Genomic DNA, 22,515 nt, shown 5'->3' with positions numbered 1-22,515 from the left:
CCTTATCAACCTTTTTACCACTTTTCTTATTGAACTCTATCATAGGTCGGTTTGACTTTTTGAAAGTCAAATCACCAATTGACACATATGAATGCACTAACAAGTTCACAAGACTCAATTAGGCACATTATCAAATACTTAGTGAGCATCATCTTTTGAGATACCATATTAGCTAACATGTCATCCATTTCATACCTCAAGTAATACTTTACCCGTCTTTTTAATATTAACGTAGCTTGATTACCAAACTCGTTTTCAGGGTGTTACAACAACACACCAAAAAATAAACTTCAAAAAATCAGTGCCTTGATACGCATCGTATAGGCCTATACGATGCGTATTTAATTGAAAAAATGTGCGAATAGACAGTGGGTTGTGCCATTAGAAAACCCGTTTTAAATACCTACAATTTCATAACCTACTTTATTAAAGTTTTAACTTCTTTATTATAGTTTTAACGTGTTATTTTATTTTAATATTTTATATATATATCATGACAATGATTATATTATTCCGACATCCATATTAAAATGTAATGATATACTTTGTATTGCTGTTAGTATACGTTAGTTTATTAATCCTAAACAAAAAGCTGGTTTGCCCGAGAGGTTAAGGGGGAAGACTTAAGATCTTCTGCACATAAGTGCGCATGGGTTCGAACCCCATAGCCAGCAAAATTTTTATTGTTTTCCTGTTTAATATCATAGAAAGAATGCTAAAATTATAATTATAATAAAACTACTCATATTTTAAAGTGTCATGATTAAAAAAATTCATCAACTTAATTTAGGTATATTAAAATACGATCTATAAAGTTGCATAAGGTATACCTACAACTTTGATGAAGTGACTTTCTAAATTTCTAAAAACTCAAACTTGAAATTTGATGAGGGGTATTTTAAGATACCTAAAAAATAAGAACTTCTTCTATTTATAGAAAAACCTTTAAAATGAGAGTAGTTTAGTCTTTTAAACACTATTTATTTTTTAGCCCCTAAACTTATTACATTTAAATCCATCAAATTTTAACAAAATTATAGATAATTCGTTACAATTCACCCATCCACAACAAAATTAAAATTTTTTTACGTATTCTTGACATATCTTATAAACTATACTGTTTAAACAAAATCCAAAGATAGTATGACGACCTACACATTTTTGTCGACGTTTCGGTAGTTGTCTTGTTCAATATCGACACACGGATTAAAAGGTATAAGTCGATAATGCTTTAATGTACAATTAATTAATACTTGTGATCTAATGCGCCTAATCTACAAAGATGTGATCCATCTATGCAAACAAAAACATAAAGAATTAAAAGTACCGTAACATAAAATGAAGATATTATGTGTTACATTTTATTTTATTTTATTAAAACTGCTTAATATCTATACTTAAATATATCTTATAAAAACTTAAAACTAACCACAACAAACTTCCTAAATAAAGGGGTGACAAATCTAAATTAAACCCTAATGCACTTCTATAGTTACTACTATAAATACATAGCATGACACCCCTATATCTATTGCTAAACAAAGTTAAAAAAATGGATCCAGTTCTAAATTCAATTGTTGCGAAAAACCAAGCATGCGAGATTGAAAATTCTAAGGTCAGTTCTGTTATATCGCAACAGTGAATAATTGTTTTCTTTTATTTACTTTTATGTGGATGTTAACTTATTTGATTTTTCAGATTCAGCTGCATGATGAACATGCCAATTTAAACAACCTAGTTGTCGAACAAGCTTCTAAGGTATTGATTTTACTGGTTTTTAAGTATTATTTTTGCGTATATCTTCCATATCAACATGTTCGTTACGTTATTATATGCGTGTTTTATTGCAGGATGATGGTGATAAATTGTTGACATTATTTCTTATGGTGCAATGTTTAGTCCATACAAGTCTAATCTACAACGTGAATTTAGTGAAGAGGTAATTTTAAGGTTTATTTAATCCTTTTTTTAACTTTTGTATTCAATTTTAAGGATCACAAGTTTGAGACTCAAAGAAAGAGATCCAATAGACTCTCTGAATGAAAATGGAGTGAGATTATTAATCAAGACGATTCTAACGATAATGACAAAGAAGAGGAATTAGAAAATACTGCCGATTCAAGTACAAACCAGAAAACCCGATTAAAAATACTTTGAGTGTCAATTCAGAAGCAGAACATATTTCATGCAGTCTAATATGAAATCTATCAAGTGTTTTTATATTTTTTCTTTAATTTTCAGTTGTTATATTTGATCTGGACGTATGAATAAAGTTTATTTTATATTTGAACTTTATTTTTGGTGTTAATATAATACACTTATTGCCCATATTAATAAAGTTCAAAATAAAATTAGTATCCTTAATTTACAAGTCAACTAAACTTATATAAGTTAATATCCTAAAGTTGCAATAAATAGATATTGCAGTTAGATATAGTCAAACTGAAATTATAAAATATTGCAGTTATTCTTGGATAGTAATCTGATAATTTGTATTTCTTAATTAAAAAATAATAAAGTAATAAACTTTAAAGCTAAACTAAAAAACTAAACTTACTATGATATAAAGTTAATAAAGATATAAACTCTTAACAACCTATTTTTTTATAAAAAATGTTTTTAAAAATTATATAAAAATATAAATTTTTTATGTTATATAAAAATGAAATTTAACAATTAAAGTTAAAGGTGTAAAACGTACTTACGAGTCAACTACGACTTTTTTTTATAAAAACAAAAATTTTAAACTTAAAGTCTATTAGATGACTACCATGTGGATATTTAAAAAAAGTTATGAATTTTAAAGAATAAAATTATAAACTTTATCATTTAAGCAACAAAATAAACTTACTTTACAACTATAACAACTTATCTTTTATTTTTTGTCATTTGAATATTATTTTTTATTAAAAAATGAAGCTTTACATGTGTAAAACAGTTTTTTACTTTATTTATAAACAAAACATTTTGTTTTTATAAAAAAATAATTTTTTATAAACATTTTTTGTAACAAGTAATATAAATAAAAAGTAACACATCTTGTTTGTGGATATTCTTATAAGTAAAACTATTAAAAAAATGTAAAGTAAAATCATAAACTTGAGATTTACTAACTTGTGTTTTTGTTATATATTTAAAGGGTCAAGTATATAGAACTAGGTTAGAGCCCACATGTACACGCGGTTTAACAAATAAAATTACTTTAAATTTGTTAAGATTTAATCAAAACTAAATGAAAATAAAATAATGTCAACTCGTTAATATATATTTGTGTAAATTTAGACTCTTTAGTCTAAGACTTTTAGAATATTTGTGTTCCATAATTGACTTTTATATCCCTCTTCTGCATAGATCTTGTTTGTTGCATATTTTATTTTTAGTGAACCTGATAACGTGGTGATCCATAACCCGAATATTATTTCAAACGAATCTTATTCCTTGCTTTACTCGTTCATTGTATACCTATTCTCATCATCGTATACATATTCTCATCAAAAACCATGTTGCAGAATGCAGACTATTGTTTAAAAAAGGACTATATAAAATTAAGTAGACTTTTATTTCGAGAAAACATACCAGAAGTACCTGAGTGAATATCTAAAACTTTGATGCCTTTTCATTTTTGGCATTGTGTTTGTTAAAAAAAAGTCATATATATAGCTTAATTAAAGTGTTCACAGATAAAAACAAACAAAAATATCATAGAAACATAAGCACCTGAGTAAGATTATAATGAATTTTCAGATGTCGAGTCAACGTATGAATATCATAAAGTGAGCTTTCCTTTATCACTAATGGGTCAAATAAAAAAAGAAACGAAAAGGGTAACATGTCAAATAGCTTGATATTTACCCAAGCGTAAATCTAATGCGTGAAGTCCCATAAATTCTTACATTCAAAAATTTTGAAACGATAAGGGTTTAGTAACACCCTACACCCATCAAGGTGAGTGTCAGTGCTGATGTGAAGCCTGGAGCAAAACTGCAGAAAATGATCCACTTAAAGATGATTAATTTCTACAAAAAAATCACAATCTAAATTACCTTGATGACATTGTTGTTGACATCAACTGTTCCTTTCTCAATATCGACTATTTCTTGCCTAATGGAGATTAGAGCATCACAAAACCCATCCAGCTACGCCTACAAATAGAAAAATTTACACTTTAAGTAAACTTAGTATTTTACTTTTTAATAGAAGTAATAACTTCGTTATGAGATGTAACAATGAGAAATACATACAAACATAACCGCTTATGCCACATTCCTGTGGTTTAGGCGCTAAAACCAATTCCCTTTATTACACGACTCTGACCCGATGATCTCCATAGTCGTGCTTTTTTTTACTTCCCCTTTTATTTCAATCATCTTACGAGTTACGATCACCAAACCTAGATCTCAGCCGGAGTCCACAGTGGGGATTTCTACTTTGGCGCTTTTATCTGTTGATTTCATATACATCAATTTCATCTTGAAATTAACCAGGTTTTGAATCAAATGGAGGTAAGTAGACGAAAGATGGGGATTAATATTCAGTGAGGTGGAAGCAGAGAATGTGAGAATGCAACCATATAGACCGGAAGACCCCAGAGAATGTGAGACGGTGATATAGGGTTATTTGGTTTAATGGATTATTAGGGTTAGATTTAGTAAACAGCTCGGATTTACATTAAGGGGGTGGGTAACACGAAGATGAATTGAAGGGAAAAGGAGGGAAATAAATATTGGGAATGCTCGCGACTCGTTTCCTGTCGAAAATTAGCTCGTTTTGCGCCTTCGAAATTGCCCAACAGGAGACTAATATTATCACCTGAATTACATGCCTCTTATGTTCAGAAGCCACCACACCTTTGTACACTTAAAAGAGACCACGAACCTTCAAAGCGAAGAGTTGAGGGATGTTGCACCACACGCTAACCCTATTCCACTCCACATCAACGTTGCAACGTAACAGGAAACAAAAAGATGTTCATCGTCTTCTTTAACTTCGCTAAACGACTTTATGCCAAACCCCTTAGCAAGCTTCGTTTCTGCAACTCTACATTAATGACATATTGCACCACACGCTCACCCTATTTTCACAATCTCATACTCGTGTTCTGCATATTTAGATGAAAATATTCAGCACAAGAATAGTATACAATAATACTGTAACACTAATATTAAAAGGATAAAAATAACCACTAACCTAGGAAAACTTCATGAAAGGGTCAAACTATAAAGGAGTTCAAATAAAAATGATATAAAACGCAGACTTGTTTTGCAATAGCCAAAGAACGCAACCTGGGTTCAGCAAACTTATCATTACGTGAACTTTCTTTTCATATAGTCTTTGCATCCACAAAGGGTCAAACTCTGTTCAAAATTTCAAAAAGATTGTACCTATTAACAACTAATTCATAAGACACAACATGTATTGAAAAAAACGAAAAGGAAAAAGTTGTAACATTTACCGCTTCAAGATCGCCATTGTATGTTCTCAGTCAGTTGCCACAATCATCCATGCAAGTCAATGATATAGTGAAGGAACAAAAACCTAATTTCTCAACAAATGAAAACAATTATAAACAACGCATGAAAAAGATGCAGCGATAAACAACACATCAAAAAGATGCAGCGATAAATGGAGTGAAATATGCTGATGATGGCGTACCTGTAAAAGATGATGATATTGATGATTAGTTGGTCTTCGCACGGAGAAGATTCGTTGCCATTGATGTGTTTCATGAAATCGGGAGGGAAAGAGGAGCGGCTCCATCGAGAGAAAGTGAGAAACTGATAGGGCTGAGGATTAGGGTTTGTGATAAGAAGGAGATTATATTCGATGATTTGTAAAAATTGGGTCATGGGTAATTTGGTGGATCTCCGTGAAACCCAAATAAAAAAACTTTTTGAATGAAAAAAAAAGTGAGATGCTCTAATTGAATGCCATGTGTCCCAAAAGAGATTTCTTTTATTATAGTAGTTAGATTTAATGTTACCTACATATAAAATTGATTAAAAGAATTTGTCTAGTGTGTTTCAAATACCTACAATTTCATAACCTACTTTATTAAAGTTTTAACTGTTATAGACCAGACATTTTAGGTCCAACCCATTACTTATGGGCTTTAGTGTTTATAGTTATATTTATCTATATATTGTAATGTTAAATAGACCAGACATTTTATTTCTCTTTGGTTTTTATCACGTTATCAGCACGATCGCTCTATTCATCAGGGAATTTACCAGCTTGGATTCAGATAATTTCCGTTCATCAAATCCGGGTACACTATTAATTTTTCTGCAATTTTATTTTGAACTTTAGAACAAACTAGGACTGCGCTGTTTTGGTGAATTAGGATAGAAACAAAATAATTATTTCCAAGCGGTCTCTGTCGCCCAATTACATGAACTTCCCGTACAACAAACAGAAAAATAAACAACGAAAAAAACCAACTTGAAAACTTTTCTCCGGCGTCGGTTAACGGCGGTTTCTACCGGAATATTCGCCTGAATCTCAAACTTTGTAGTTTTTTTTCCGTTCAATTTTCTGTAGTGGCGGTCACTGTCGCCACAAGCAACCGAACAAAACACAACTGAACAAAACACATCCAACGATTTCTTCCACAAGAAAAACGAAACATCTAGTTGCAAGATCCGGTTCTTCATGACATGGATATTTTCATCGAACTCGTTCAACAAACGCTCAATTCAGTCGATCGAATCGGTATTCATATCGCACCCAAACGCGTGTCTATTAATCATCTCGAACTCGTTGGATTCGATCAAAGGACGACAGATTCTTCAACCATTATCAACGAAGATGATGAGTCGCGGATCAACAACTATTGTCCGATCCGTTCGGGTATTCTCAACTGGTTCCGTGATACGCCCGTTTCGAACCGGTGACTCTAAAAACCACAAATAAGCAACAACCATAACACACAGATTGGTAGATTACCTTAATTGTGACTAGAACCCAAGAACGAACTTGGACCGTCGCATTCCTTTTGTTTTTCTCATTCGTATGGCGGCAGTAGTTTAGGGCATTTGCAAGCCCTAGCAGATAATAGGTTTTAATCCTAAAAAAAAAAGAATGTTTTGAAAACAAAACATATATAACACTTAGGTGGGTTTTTTTTTAGAAAAATGATTAAATGGATTATTTACATTAACCTCCCTCAATGTCTTTAGTGGATGCAATTTTTTTTTCTAAAGCTACTAAAATCCGATTCCCATAACAGTCTGGTCGCTAGAGTTTTCATATCATACGTTCCGTCTTAAAACTACTTTTTAAAGTTATTCACGGGATCCTTTAAATCCATTAAATAAAATCTTTCGTATCAAAACCTGTTGACCGATCCACATGGTATAAATCCGGGCAGTTGTTTCGTCTAAATATTACTTAGTGATTTTTTCGGATGTTACAAGTCTATTTGTGTGAAGGCGAGCAACATCGTGAATTAGATCGTATTCGGTGGCTGGTGGTTACTCTAATTGTAAGATTAAATGGGTAAAGTGTGTATAACAAGACGAAATGGGACACAGCTGTAACCCACAAAAAAAAATTAATTAAATGGGAAAATTTGATTTTTTTTAAAAGATGATATTAATATACTATTATGTTTGAAAATAATATTATATTCATATACAAAATTGTTCTACGTTACATCTATCTTATATCAAAACTGTTATGTGAATATTAATAGTATATTAATATGTTAATAATATTATATTAACATATTAATGGTATTATATTAAAAATATAATATCAACAAATTTGGTGTGTTTGGTGTTCTCTTAACCAGGCGTTCTCTACAAAAATAATTATATTAGAAAATTAAATTATCAAATTAATGTTAGTATTATATAACAATAGCCTAACATATGGAACCCGAAGTTCCATCTATAGAGAACCTGAAGTTCTCCTACAATATATATATTTTTTATATTGCGGCTTAAGTTTAAATCCTTGATTCTTTCATTTATAGATGTCGAATTTATCAAAACTTGAATTCAGTGCACTTGTTATGGTTTGGATTTTATTTCAACTCTAGTGGTATTTTATGTTTTGAACTATTGTTATGGTTTCATTTAAAACCTAGTGATGTTTGATTTATAGTTGCATAATGTTTTTATCATACTCAAACATGAAATTTCTTATACTTAACGTGTTTTATTATTTCCAGAAGAAATATGTATACTAGCTCTAGTAGAGCTATTATTGGTGATGAATGTCTGGTAGATAGCGGTAGTACTAACACTATTCTCAAAGATATGAAGTTTTTCTCTGAGTTATCTCCGGCAGAGACACCGATTAGTACTATATCTGGTGTCAGTAACCTTATCAAAGGCTCCGGCAGAGCACACATAACATTATCTTCGGGTACCCAATAAACTATCGATAATGCATTATATTCTAGTAAATCCAGAAGAAATTTACTCAGCTTTAAAGATATTCGAAAAAACGGTTACCACCTAAATACAATATCTGAAAATAATATTGAATATCTTCAAATTACTTCAAACAAAAATGGCAAAGAAACAATTGTTGAACAATTAGAAACCTTATCCTCTGGATTATATTATACTAATATCAATTCTATCGAATCATACATTGTGAGTAACCAAAAGCTTTTAGATAAAGATACATTCAATATATGGCATGATCGTCTAGGTCATCCTGGTAGCATAATGATGAGACGAATAATAAAAAGTGCAACCGGGCACCCTCTCAAAAACTTAAAATTTTTGCTACCACAAGAGTTATCATGTGCAGCATGCTCTCTGAGCAAACAACTCGGCCATCACAAACTAAATTGATCCATGAAACCCCATCATTTTTAGAAAGAATCAAAGGGGATATTTGTGGGCCTATTCATCCTCCGTGTGGACCATTCCGTTATTTCTTGGTCTTAATAGACGCATCCTCAAGGTGGTCACATGTGAGCCTTTTAGCTACTCGAAATGTAGCATTTGCCCGACTTTTAGCTCAAATCATACAATTGAGAGCCAATTTTCCTGATAATCAAAGTAGAAACATCCGGATGGATAATGCGGGAGAGTTCACATCTCAAGCTTTTAATGACTATTGTATGTCCATCGGGATCAATGTTGAACATTCAGTACCTCATGTTCACACACAAAATGGTTTAGCTGAATCTCTGATTAAACGATTACAAATAAACGCTAGACCACTCTTAATGGGATGTAAATTACCATCTTCTGCATGGGGTCATGCTATTTTGCATGCCGCTGCACTGATTAGATTAAGACCAACTGCTGATCACGAATACTCCCCATTGCAACTGGTCTCCAGACGAGAACCAAGTTTGTCCACCTTAGAATTTTTGGTTGTGCGGTATATGTACCAATACCGTCACCACAACGTACTACAATGGGACCCCAAAGAAGACTGGGTTTCTATATTGGTTTTAACTCCTCGTCCATAATTAAATATTTAGAACCAATGACGAGAGACATGTTTACAGCATGGTATGCTGACTGTCATTTTGATGAAACAATGTTCCCAGTCTTAGGGGAGATAAGGACAAAGAAAGACTGGTAACACAAGAAATAACGTGGAATGCATCATCGCTATCAAATCTCGACCCCCGAAGTGGTCAATGTGAATATGAAGTCCAAAAGATCATACATTTGCAAAGAATAGCGAATGAATTATCAGATGCATTCACAGACACGAATAGAGTGACAAAGTCACATGTACCAGCATCAAATGCACCTGCTCGAATTGAAGTAATCCCAAAAACGATTACTATACAACGAAAGCGTGGGAGACTAATCGGTTCCAAAGACAAAAACCCACGGAAACGAAAAGAGCAAAGTAACGCAGTTGGTGAAAACTCACAAAAGATTATAAATGAAACCCCAGTAGAGGTAAATGTCCCAGAAGACAACTATGAATCCAGAGGAAAATGAAGTTTCAGAAGAAACACCGGTACCGAATGAAAATGAGATCTCTATTAATTATGTACAAGATAGTACAATGTGGAACCGGAATAAAACACGTGTTGATGATATATTCGCATATGCTATAGCAAAAGATGTAATCCATGAAAATGATTACATACCAAAAACTGTAGAAGAGTGCATGCACAGAAATGATTGGCCAAGATGGCAAGAAGCCATAAACGCCGAATTGAATTCGCTCGAAAAGCGACATGTTTTCGGACCTGTAGTCTGAACGCCCATAGACGTCAAACCAGTAGGTTATAAATGGGTGTTTGCAATAAAGAGAAATGAAAAGAACGAGATTGTAAGATATAAGGCTCGACTTGTAGCACAAGGGTTTTCCCAAATCCCATGTGTTGATTATGAGGAAACGTATTCCCCTGTAGTGGATGCGATAACCCTTAGGTTCCTAATCGGCCTCACAATCTCTGAAGGACTTCATATGAGACTAATGGATGTCGTCACCGCATACTTATACGGGACACTTGAAAATGACATCTACATGAAAGTCCCTAAAGGATTAAAAATTCCTGAAGCATTAAAATCAACACCTCGAGAAATGTGTTCTATAAAGCTTCAGAGATCTTTATATGGTCTCAAACAATCTGGTCGTATGTGGTACAATCGACTTAGTGAATATCTCGAAAAGAAAGGATACAAATCTGATGTAATCAGTCCATGTGTCTTTATAAAACGATCACTCTCAAATTTCACTATAATAGCAGTCTATGTTGACGATATCAACATCATCGGATCTCCTGAAGAGATAGAGAAAACTGCTCAGTTGTTAAAGAAGGAATTTGAAATGAAAGATCTTGGTATGACGAAATTATGCATCGGACTACAATTTGAGTATCTGTGCAATGGCACATTTGTCCATCAATCAAACTAAATCCAGAAGATGTTAGTACGGTTCAATATGGATAAAGCACATCCGTTTAGCGTACCTATGGTTGTCTGACCGCTAGATCCACACAAGGATCCTTATCGCCCTTAAGAAGAAGGCGAAGAAGTACTTGGTCCAGAAGTACCATACTTAAGCGCGATCGGTGCCCTTATGTATCTCGCAAATAACACAAGACCTGACATTGCATTTGCAGTACATGTACTAGCGAGATACAGTTCGAATCCAACACGTAGACACTGGAATGGTGTAAAACATATATTCCGGTATATTTGCGGGACACAAGGCTTAGGTCTTTTCTATCAGAAAGATCAAAAGTCCCAGCTTGTTGGGTATGCGGATGCCGGATATCTATCAGATCCCCACAAAGCAAAATCACAGACAGGTTATGTATTCACATACGGTGGCACAGCAATTTCTTGGAAGTCAACTAAGCAAACACTTACAGCAACATCATCAAATCATGCCGAATTAATAGCACTATATGATGCTGGTCGAGAATGCGTGTGGTTGAGATCAATGATTAATCACATACAAGAAGCATGCAGATTAGAACAGATCAAGAAGGAGCCGAAAATTATTTATGAAGACAATGCTGCTTGCATAGCTCAGATCAGAGAAGGTTATATCAAGGGTGATCGAACAAAGCACATCTCACCAAAAATTTTCTCAACATATGACTTGCAAAAGGAAGGGGAAATTGATGTTCGCCAGATTAAGTCAAGTGAAAATCTAGCTGACCTGTTCACGAAATCTTTACCTAGAATCAGTTTCGAGCAGCTATCACACAAGATCGGTCTTCGTAGATTGAAAGATGTTTGTTGAATTAAGGAGGAGAATTATACACGCTGTACTCTTTTTCCCTTAACTAAGTTTTGTCCCACTGGGTTTTCTTAGTAAGGTTTTCAATGAGGCAGCATAGCTGATCCAGTAGTATCAGTTTATTTATTCAGGTCCTGAAGTACCAATTTAACATCATCCTGAAGTATGTTGTTAAACTATGTATAATTCTAAATGTCTGAGGGGGAGTGTTATAAACCAGACATTTTAGGCCCAACCCATTACTTATAGACTTTAGGGTTTATAATTATATTTATCTATATATTGTAATGTTGAATAGAATGAAGAGTAGAATTCGGTTTATTTTATTTCTCTTTGGTTTTTATCATTAACTTCTTTATTAAAGTTTTAACGTGTTATTTTATTTTAATACTAGGTTATAACCCCGTGTATTACACGGGTTGAATAAATAGTTTTATATACTAAATAATAAAACAATATATCTTTAAAAACCTTCTTTATTGCACAAGTTGAATAAATATAATTGTATATGTTAAATAATAAAAAGTTATATATATAAGAACAATATTGTACAGGTTGAATAAATGTAATTTTATATACAAAATAAAAAAGTTATATCTTTAAAATCACGTGTATTACACGAGTTGAATAAATGTAATATTGTTTACCAAATATAAAATAATACATCTTTAAAAAACCCCATTTATTACACGGGTTGAATAAATGTAATTTTATATACCAAATAATAAAAAAATTACATCTTTAAAAATATGCGTATTACACGGTTTGGATAAATGTAATTTTCTGTACTAAATAATAAAAAATATATATCCTTAAAAAACCTCCTGTATTGTACGAATTGAATAAATCTAATTTTATACATCAAATAATAAAATTACGATTTTGGCCCCTTGGTTATATCACTTTTACCCTTTTAGTCCAAAATTTTTTTTTTAACATCTAAGCCCCTAACGTCTTTTTTTCTAACCTTTTTTTGCCCCTAACGTCTTTTTTAACCCTTTTGGCCCCTAACATTTAATGGATGAGGTTAGTGTTAGGGGCCAAAAGGGTTAGAAAATAACACGTTTGAGGCTCAGATGTTAAAAAAAATTTTTTTGGGCTAAAAGGGTAAAAGTGATATAACTACAAGGGCCAAAATCGTAACTTTCTCTAAAGATTTTTTGAACATTTAAGCCCACAACGTCTTTTTTTCTAACCTTTTTTGCGCCTAATGTCTTTTTTTAACCCTTTTGGCTCCAAACATTTAATGGATGAGGTTAGTGTTAGGGGCCAAAAGGGTTAGAAAAGAAGACGTTAGGGGCTCAGATGTTAAAAAAATTCTTTTTTGGGTTAAAAGGGTAAAAGTGATATAACTACAGAGGCCAAAATCATAATTTTCTCTAAATAATATTATAAATGAGTAGAAGATTAAACTAAATAATAATTATCCATAAGATATTAAACTAAATAATATTTAATAGGAAGGTTATCTATAATTAATTAGAAAAGATTAAATTAAAATAGTAATTATCTATAAGAGGTGCCCTAATATGATGACAAGTGTTCTAAAAGTGGTTTCTTTTATTATATGGTATAGATTTTGTAATATATGTCAAGACAATGATTATATTATTCCGACACCCATATTAAAATGTAATGATATACTTTGTAGTGCTGTTAGTATATGTTAGTTTAGTAATCCAAAACAAAAAGCTGGTTTGCCCGAGAGGTTAAGGGGGAAGACTTAAGATCTTCTGCACATAAGTGCGCATGGGTTCGAACCCCATAGCCAGCAAATTTTTTATTTTTTTCCTGTTTAATATCATAGAAAGAATGGTAATATCATAGAAAGAATTGTAAAATTATAATAAAACTACTCATATTTTTAAGTGTAATGATGAAAAAATTCATTAACCTAATTTAGGTATATAAAAATTCGATCTATAAAGTTGCGTAAGATATATCTACAATAAGTGTAATGATGAAAAAATTCATTAACCTAATTTAGGTATATAAAAATTCGATCTATAAAGTTGCGTAAGATATATCTACAAATTTGATGAAGTGACTTTCTAAATTTGTAAAAACTCAAACTAAAAGTTTTTCTTTTAGTTATATGAGAATATATATATTTGTATATGAAATGATATGAGACCATATACGTTTGTTTATAGAATGATAAAATTCATTATATAGCCCTCCATATTAACTAAAAAGTTTCCATGATAACACGTAAACAAAAAAACCATCTGGTGCATAGCCTTCTCACATGTAACGACTGAGTACAGTTTTATGATCTTTTTTTTTTTGCTAGCCAAACCAAACCCACTTTAGGGGTTGTTTAGTAGACTCTTAATGACCATTCAGATGCTACATTTTAATGGTTTAAAACCTCTGAATGAATAAGAGGTAACCTCAAGTCTGAATGGTTAAGAGCAGGGCCGGTGATAAGCATGTTCAGGGTGATCTTGGGAACAGGGCCCAAACAAGTAAAGGGCCCAAAAATTTTATGTCTTCTTTATATGTAGCCCAATTTTTTAACAACCCAATTTTTTAACAGGCCCCATTTGATTAAAACCCAATCTGTTAACTGGTAATTGGAATTCAACAGTCGCGAGCGTACAGCAAATCAAAAGTCGGTGTCGTCGCTGCTTGCTTGCAGAGAAAATCAAGAGTTCACGTACTGCAGGAAGGAGTCGATCAGAGAAAATCAGTAAATCATGTACTGATTCAGGAGACAGGATCACAGGAATCATCGATTCATCAACTGTTCAACATCCGTAGATATCCGCAGGTTCGAAGTTTAACCGTAATATTGTTTGTTGATTGATTTTAATCGTAATACTGTTGTCAAACGAGTCGCTAATTGTTTGTTTACGATTTATAATGTTACTGTTCTTTGGCTCACTGTTTAAATGAATAAATGGGTTGAACCGTTGAAAGAATTTGCGGTTATTTGCCTCATAGGCATTATGGTATGGTCACACAAACACTGTGAAGTACATGTTGGACGCACATATTGATAACCTACTGTTGTTATCAATATTCTTATATTCATTAATATGTAGAAATTATGATTGAATGGATCAATGGATTTTATTCTTATATTCTTATATTCATTAATATTCATTAATATGTGATTGAATGGATTTTATTTGTTAATATGTAGAAATTATGCCTCCCGTTCCTAAATACAAACACCTATTGGGTCATCAAAAATGTAAGAGGAAGAAGCTAGAGGAAGAGAAAAGAAAGGCAGACGAAGTAAAACAAAACCGAATACACAAGTTGTTTTCAAAAGAAACTCAAAGTTCTAGTTCTAACTTGGGTGATGATAATGTGGGTGAAGACAATGTGAAAGAAGATGAAGAAGCTAATGTGGGTGAAGACAATATGAACGTAGATGTAGACAACGTGAACGCAGGTGCAGATAATGTTAATGCTACCGTAGATGAAGAGTTGGTTAATCCCGTTCCGGATATTGATATTTTTGATCCTAGAAATTGGGGTGGGCTTAGTAATGACATGATTAAAGAGTTGGTTATTAAAGGTCCAAAAAGAGATAGGGATGTTGTTAAGGGCCCCGTGGATAAATTTGGAAGACATTTTTCTAATACCATGTACACAAGAATTCTATCAAATAGGGAGACGTGCGATAGAGAATGGCTAGTGTATTCGAAAAAACTTGACAAACTCTATTGTTTTTGTTGTAAACTTTTTAGAACGGGGCATCCGAAAGGTGGGTTGGATGATGAAGGTTATAACGATTGGATACATGCCAGTGGTAGACTTAAACAACATGAAGTTGGTTTAGAACATTTCAAGAATATGAATGAATGGTTTGAATTGCGCCAAAGGTTGAAATGCAATGAAACAATTGACAAATCGACATATGAGCAATTTAGAAAAGAAAAAGATTATTGGAAACAAGTCATCTTACGGATTGTTGCACTTGTGAAGTTTCTTGCAAAATATGGCTTAGCGTTTCGTGGGTCAACTGAGAAGTTGTATAAAAAAGGCAATGGAAACTTTTTGGGTTTGGTTGAGATGTTGGAAGAGTTTGACCCGATTATGAAAGAACATGTGCGCCGAGTTTTGAATGAAAAGTGCCATGTACACTTTCTTGGCCACAATATTCAAAACGAGTTGATACAATTATTAGGGGATAAAGTTAGAACCGAAATCATCAAGAAGGTTAAGCAAGCAAAGTATTACTCCATCATCCTCGATTGCACGCCTGATACAAGTCACCAAGAGCAAATGTCCATAATTGTAAGGTATGTGAATTTTAACTCTAGTTCCGTGACCATTGAGGAATCCTTTTTAGGTTTTTTGGTTGTTGATGATACCACAGGTTTAGGACTTTTGAAGTAACATGTAAGGAATTAGAGTCGCTAGATCTTGATATAGGTGATATGCGTGGTCAAGGCTACGATAATGGGGCAAACATGAGAGGAAAAAACAAAGGAGTTCAAACTAGATTTTTAGAAAAAAATCCTAGAGCTTTCTATAGTGCTTGTGGTTGTCATAGTCTAAATCTAGCATTGTGTGACATGGCTAACACAATTACTAAGTCTAAGGAATTTTTTGGAACAATACAACGGTTATATACTATCTTTGCCCATTCTATTAATAGGTGGCAAATTTTGAAAGACAATGTTAAAGGATTAACTCTTAAATCATTGTCTACAACTCGTTGGGAAAGTCGTATAGATAGTATTAAGCCTATAAGAACTCAACTTGGAGATGTAAGAAAAGCTTTGCGAGAAGTTAGGGAGACGGATAGAGATGCTAAAATCATAAGTGAAGCTAAATCATTAGAAGAGTATGAACTTGGTGATTTTGAATTTTTGGCACAAATTGTCATTTGGTTTGAATTATTATCAAAGGTGAATGTGGTGAGCAAACGGTTGCAAGCAAAAGATGTTGTCCTTGATGTTGCTATTGATGAAGTGGACAAATTAATTAAATTTTTTAAGAATTATAGAGAAGTGGGGTTCTCTAAGGCACTTGATGAAGCTAGAGAAATTGCAAATGAAATAGGTGTAAGTGCGGAATTTCGTCAAAAACGTGTGATATATAGGAAAAAACAATTTGATGAATCGTCAAGTGTAGAAGAAGTAACATTTTCACCCGAGGAGGATTTTAGAGTAAATTATTTTTTAAGTATTGTTGATCAAGCTATTTTTTCACTTGAAACAAGATTTGAACAATACCAAAAATTCGAAAAAATATTTGGGTTTTTGTTTCCTAAAAAGTTGAAGACTCTTGATGAAGCCAAGATTAAGGAGTGTTGTTATCGCCTTGAAGATGCATTGAAGTATGAAGGAGAATCAGATATTGATGCTAAAGAATTGTGTACGGAGTTGAAGTTGATTACTACATTTTTACCGAGACACATTGACAACCCTTTTGACGTTTTAGACTATATCTTCTAACGCAGTACTACTTATCCTTATGCTATAAATGCATATAAAGTGTTGTTGACAATTCCGGTAACCGTGGCATCGGCAGAAAGAAGTTTCTCAAAGTTGAAGTTGTTGAAGACCTATTTACGTTCTACAATGTCACAAGAAAGGCTAAACGGGTTGGCGACAATATCTATTGAAAGTGAAATATTAGATACTATGGATTACAAGGAGTTGATCGAGAGCTTTGCTTCAAAAAACGCTAGGAGAACCACACTGTTTGCTTAGCAAGTAAGTTCGATACTTTGATCATTTTTGCTACACTATTTTTGTTAATTTGTTTTATCTATTTCATAACAATTATCGTGGTATTATGAATTTTTAGTATTTATATATATATATATGATTGAATGATTGATGAATTTATGATATATGAAGATTAGCGAATAGGGCCCAAATTTTTAATCTCGAACAGGGCCAAAATTTTTTTTTGTGATTTTCGGAGATGGCCCTGGTTAAGAGGTAACCTCTAAATGGTAAATTATCACATGTCACATTCTTCTACCTTCTCATTGATAAAATTCTTAATGGTTCCATTAAGAGGTAGCCTCTTAATGACCATTCAGAGGCTACCAAACAGCCCCTTATTCAACTCAAAGAAACAGCTCTTAGCCAGCAACTAAGAGACGGAACATCCCAACAAAAAGCAATGCCAAAAATACACAACATACAAACAAAAAACAAGCTCTGACTAGCCTAAATAAAGGTTATCAAAGTTGTTCCAACTCTCCTGAGTTAAACCTGCCAGCCCACCCCTTTTTCATCCACCAAAAGGATTCTTCTTTAATCCCTTCCACGACCATAATAGCAGACGTGTACTTCTGCTCGAAAATTCTATCATTCCGATTTTTCCATATTCTCCACAATGTCAAAAGAAACAACGAATATATGACCCGTTTCCTTTTACCCATCACCATTTGGTTTCTCCCATGATTCAGGATCTGCTCCACAGACACAAAGGACGACGGGATCGGAACTTTTAACCAAATACAAACCATCCACCATATGGTTTTAGCGATTGCACAACCCACCAGTAGGTGATCTGCAGTTTCTTCCTCAATCCCACACATCGGACATAATCCGTTACCGAGGAAGACGCATCTTTTAGCAAGACCTGCCGCCGTCGGAATGTTTCCATCGACTGCTCGCCAAGCAAACTAATTGATCATTTACAAGAGAGAATTCTTATACGAAGTGTAGAAGACAACCTTAATCATTGACTTCACAAGATCCTCAAAAACTAGGCGGTGGCATTTTTCGTAAGTATGAGGGTCAAACAATTAAGAAATAAATATAGAAATGGTATTCTGGTCCTTTCTTACTAAAACTTCCCCCCACCCTTGATTTTCAAATATGTTAATATTTAAAAAAAAAATACACCGTATCAAAGAGCATTAATTCAAGCAGCATATTACTATAATTTTATTAAAAAAATACATTGATTTTTAATACTCATTACGTGATTTTGAATAACCAGAACATGACTACGTGATTTTGAATACTCATTATGTGATTACGTGCTTTCATTATAGTATGTGAAACCACACTAAATGATTACGTAATTACGTAACAATAGTTGACTATGTATTATTACGTGACTACGTGATTTTGAATACCTATTTCGTGATTATGTAATTTCATTATAGTATATTTTACGTGAAACCACGCTGAGTGATTAAGTTATAAGCATAATTGTAATAACAACAGTAATATATATACATATATATATATATATATAGAGAGAGAGAGAGAGAGAGAGAGAAAGAGAGAGAGAGAGGATAAGGATGCGTTGGGAACCACCCTTTATTGCGAAAACCAGTGTGAACATAACAAAGAATACCAAAAAAAATTAAAAACACACAAAAATAATAATTATTTATTTTTATAAAACATCGCTAAATTTCGTCACAAAAAAAAAACTGAACAACAGTACCAATGCACATGTGCAGCGGTACTGTTTTTTTTTCTTTTAATAGTTTTTTAATGACGAAATTTAGCGATTTTTAATTAAAAAAAATAGAAAATATTGAACAAAAAGTATCGTTGCACATGTGCACCTTGTTCAAATTTTTTTAGTGTCGAAATTTAGCGATTTTTAATAAAAATATAAAAACTTGTGTAGTATTTAGTTGTGTGGTTTAGCTTTATGGTTTAGTTTTGAGCATTTAGCTTGGGTGGGGTGACTGGGGGGGGGGGAGGGTTAGTTTTTTGGGGGGTGGGGGTTAGGTTTTTATAGGTTTTTGTGGGTGGGAGGGGGGGTTAGGTTTTTTAGGTTTTTGGAGTGTGGGGGGTTATGTTTATGCAAACCTTTACGGAATGGAAGATCCAGAAGATCACCTCCAAAACTTCACCGGGGCTGCAAGAATAGAGAAATGGTCCAACGCTGAGTGTTTCCTTATGTTTATGCAAACCCTTATAGGGTCTGCTCGAATCTGGTTCAATGACCTACCAGCCAGAAGCATTCGAACCATCGATGACTTAAGCAAAGGCTTCTTGGCTAATTTTTCACAACAAAGGAGGTATGTCAAGGATGCAACTCTGATCTTCCAAATCAAACAAAAGGATGATGAAAGCCTCAGGGATTTCATTGAGAGATACAATAAAGAAGGGTTGACATACGTGGGGGCCGACGAGAAGATGAGGGTTGCAGGCTTTATGAATGCAATCACCTCTAGGTACTTTACCAGGGACTTCAACAAGTGCCTGCCCAAAACCCTTGAAGAATCCCTTAAAAGGGCTGAAGCTCACATCCGGGGGGAAGAGGCGGTTGACATCAAGGAGAAAGAAAGAGGGGTCCTAGCTGGAGAAATAGTAGCCCCAGCAGAAAAAGAAGCATCTATGGTTCTTACAATAGATGCTCCAGGAACTCAGACCCTCGAAGGTCTAAAGGCAGGAACCCTTCAAGCAGGGATAAGGCTGTGAACTTCACAGCCTTAACCAAAACTCCTTAGGAAATCCTTGCTACTGAAGAGGTTAAGCATAGCTTCCGACCACCCAGACCCTTGCCCAAGAGCAAAAGGAATGAAAATTCTTCTCAGTTTTGTGAGTTCCATGAAGAAAAAGGGCATCACACCAATGACTGTTTCCAACTCAAAAAGAGAATTGAGGAAGCCGTCAAATTTGGAGTGCTTGCTCATCTTGTTTAAGGGGTGAAAGACAAAATGGGTGATGGAAAGAGCAAAGAAGTAAACATGGTGAACAATGATAAAGAAACCTCCAACAAGCGAAAACGCTTAGCAGCTTGGGAGTTACAATGCTTGTGCTTCCCACCACCAAAAAAGGGGCTTCACTCGAACCCTTTGGTAGTAGAGGCCATCGTGGGAACCATGAAAACAAGCAAAGCTTACATCGATACAAGGGCAGCAACAAAAATAATGTTTGAAAAGTGTTTCAACCAACTCAACAACAATGAGCGTTAAAGGCTTCAACCAGCCGAGTCAACCATTAAAGGTATTGCTGACATCCCTATCAAGCCTTTGGGCCAACGAACACTCGACGTTTGCTTCAAGGAAGGTGAGATGGAGAGAACTAAACCACTCACCTTCATCGTAATCAACATGCCTTCTAGCTACGATGTTATCATAGGAAGGTCGGGGCAAAGCGAGTTTAGTATGGCTGTCTCTGTTGGCCAAGGTGTTGTCAAGTTTCCCACCAAGAGAGGAATTGAAACCCTTCAACCTACTCAGGAAGCCTTCCTGGTTGAAGGAGAAAGCTCGGAAAAAAATGAAAAGGAAGAACAAGGTTGGGTCATTAACCCTAAGTATCCCCAGCAAAGGATAAGGGTAAACACCAACCTCACCCAAGAAACTCTCTCGTATCTCAAGAAATTGTTGGTCCACAACATGGACATCTTTGCATGGTTTCCTGATGACATGACTAGTATCCCCCGTGACATTGCCGAACAGGAGCTCAAGATCCCACCAAATGTGAAACCCATCGTTCAGCAGAAAAGAAGCTTAGCACCCGATCGAAGCCTAACATCATGCAAAGAGGTTGGAGGGTTTGTACAAGCTGGCATACTCCGAGAGGTTAAATATCACTCTTGGATAGCCAACCCTGTAATGGTCAAGAAGCCCGATGGGTCATGGAGAATGTGCATTGATTTCAAAGATTTGAACAAAGCCTGCCCAAAGGATTGCTATCCTTTGCCCGAAATTGATCTGAAAGTAGAATCGCTCATAGGCTTCCCCTTCAAATGCTTCCTTGATGCTTATAAAGGCTACCACTAAATTCAAATGAAGAAGGAAGATGAAGAAAATACGGCCTTCCATAGTGACAAAGGTATTTTTTGCTACCAAAAGATGCCTTTTGTCCTGAAAAATGCAGGGGCTACCTATCAACGGTTGGTAGAGAAAGCATTTGCTGAACAAATAGGTAAAAACATGGAAGCTTATGTGGATGACTTGGTAATCAAGAGCAAGACTGAGGGCCAAATGCTTATGACATTCAAGAAACGTTCCGAAATCTCATGAAGATAAACATGAAGCTAAATCCTGTAAAGTGTTCATTCGGTTTTGAAGAAGGCAAGTTCTTGGGGCACATTGTAGGCAAGTAAAACATAAAAGCGAACCCCCAACAAGGTCAAAGCTATCCTGGATACAAAATCCCCACAAAGCTAGAAGGAGGTTGAAAGCTTGAATGGTAAGCTGGCAGCCTTGAAGCGTTTTACCTCCAAGCTGGCAGAGAAGTCCCTTCCTTTTTTCAAAACCCTTCAAGGGTGCACAAACAAGAAGGACTTCAGGTGGACCGAGGAAGCAGAAAAAGCCTTCAACCAAATGAAACAACACCTGGCCTCATTACCAGACATCGCCGCTCCTGAAACTGGGGAACTAATTTCTGTCTACCTATCAGTTGCTGAGGAAGCAATCAGTGCAGTCCTGACCATCGAAAGAAACAAGGCTAAGGTACCTGTTTACTTCTTCAGTAAAACTTTAAAGTTGGCAGAGACCAAGTATCCCTCATTGGAAAAACTTGCTCTTGCACTAGTAAAAACAGCCAGAAGGCTTCGAAGGTACTTTCAAGTACATCCCATACAAGTGGTCACCGACCAACCAATCAAGAATGTGCTTGAAAAACCTGAAACATCCAGACGTTTAGCCAAATGGGCTGTGGAACTAGGTGAACACAACATCACCTATGTTCCAAGAAAAGTTGTGAAAGCCCAAATCTTGGCTGACTTCATTTTGGAAATACCCAAGGAAACAACAAAGGAAGTCAACACAGCCTCCACTGAACCTTCTGACCCTCATACTTGGAAGCTCTTCACCGACGGAGCTTCCAGCGTTGAAGGGTCAGGAGCAGGGCTAGTTCTAATCAATCCTAACGAATTGGAATTCACGTATGCTCTCCGGCTTGAATTTCAGACTACAATCAATGAAGTCGAATACGA

The 22,515-nt window shown here is 34.5% G+C and overlaps 1 protein-coding gene and 2 non-coding genes across 3 annotated transcripts; all 3 read left to right on the top strand.

Moving 5' to 3' along the window:
- The first annotated feature begins 591 nt into the window (after positions 1 to 591).
- Positions 592 to 674, top strand: TRNAL-UAA. Its single transcript has one exon. It is a non-coding gene; the product is annotated as a tRNA-Leu (tRNA).
- A 7,503-nt stretch (positions 675 to 8,177) lies between these two features.
- Positions 8,178 to 17,354, top strand: LOC110900462 (zinc finger MYM-type protein 1-like). The gene is made up of 4 exons (XM_022147350.2): positions 8,178 to 8,367; positions 14,828 to 15,935; positions 16,013 to 17,029; positions 17,102 to 17,354. The coding sequence occupies exons 1-4, from the start codon at positions 8,178 to 8,180 to the stop codon at positions 17,352 to 17,354; spliced, it is 2,568 nt and encodes an 855-aa protein (XP_022003042.2).
- On the top strand, positions 13,371 to 13,453 carry TRNAL-UAA. Its single transcript has one exon. It is a non-coding gene; the product is annotated as a tRNA-Leu (tRNA).
- Positions 17,355 to 22,515: the final 5,161 nt, after the last annotated feature.

Source organism: Helianthus annuus, chromosome 13 (assembly GCF_002127325.2).
Source record: "Helianthus annuus cultivar XRQ/B chromosome 13, HanXRQr2.0-SUNRISE, whole genome shotgun sequence".
Lineage (NCBI taxonomy): Eukaryota > Viridiplantae > Streptophyta > Magnoliopsida > Asterales > Asteraceae > Helianthus > Helianthus annuus.
This window is presented reverse-complemented; position numbering and strand designations above follow the sequence as displayed.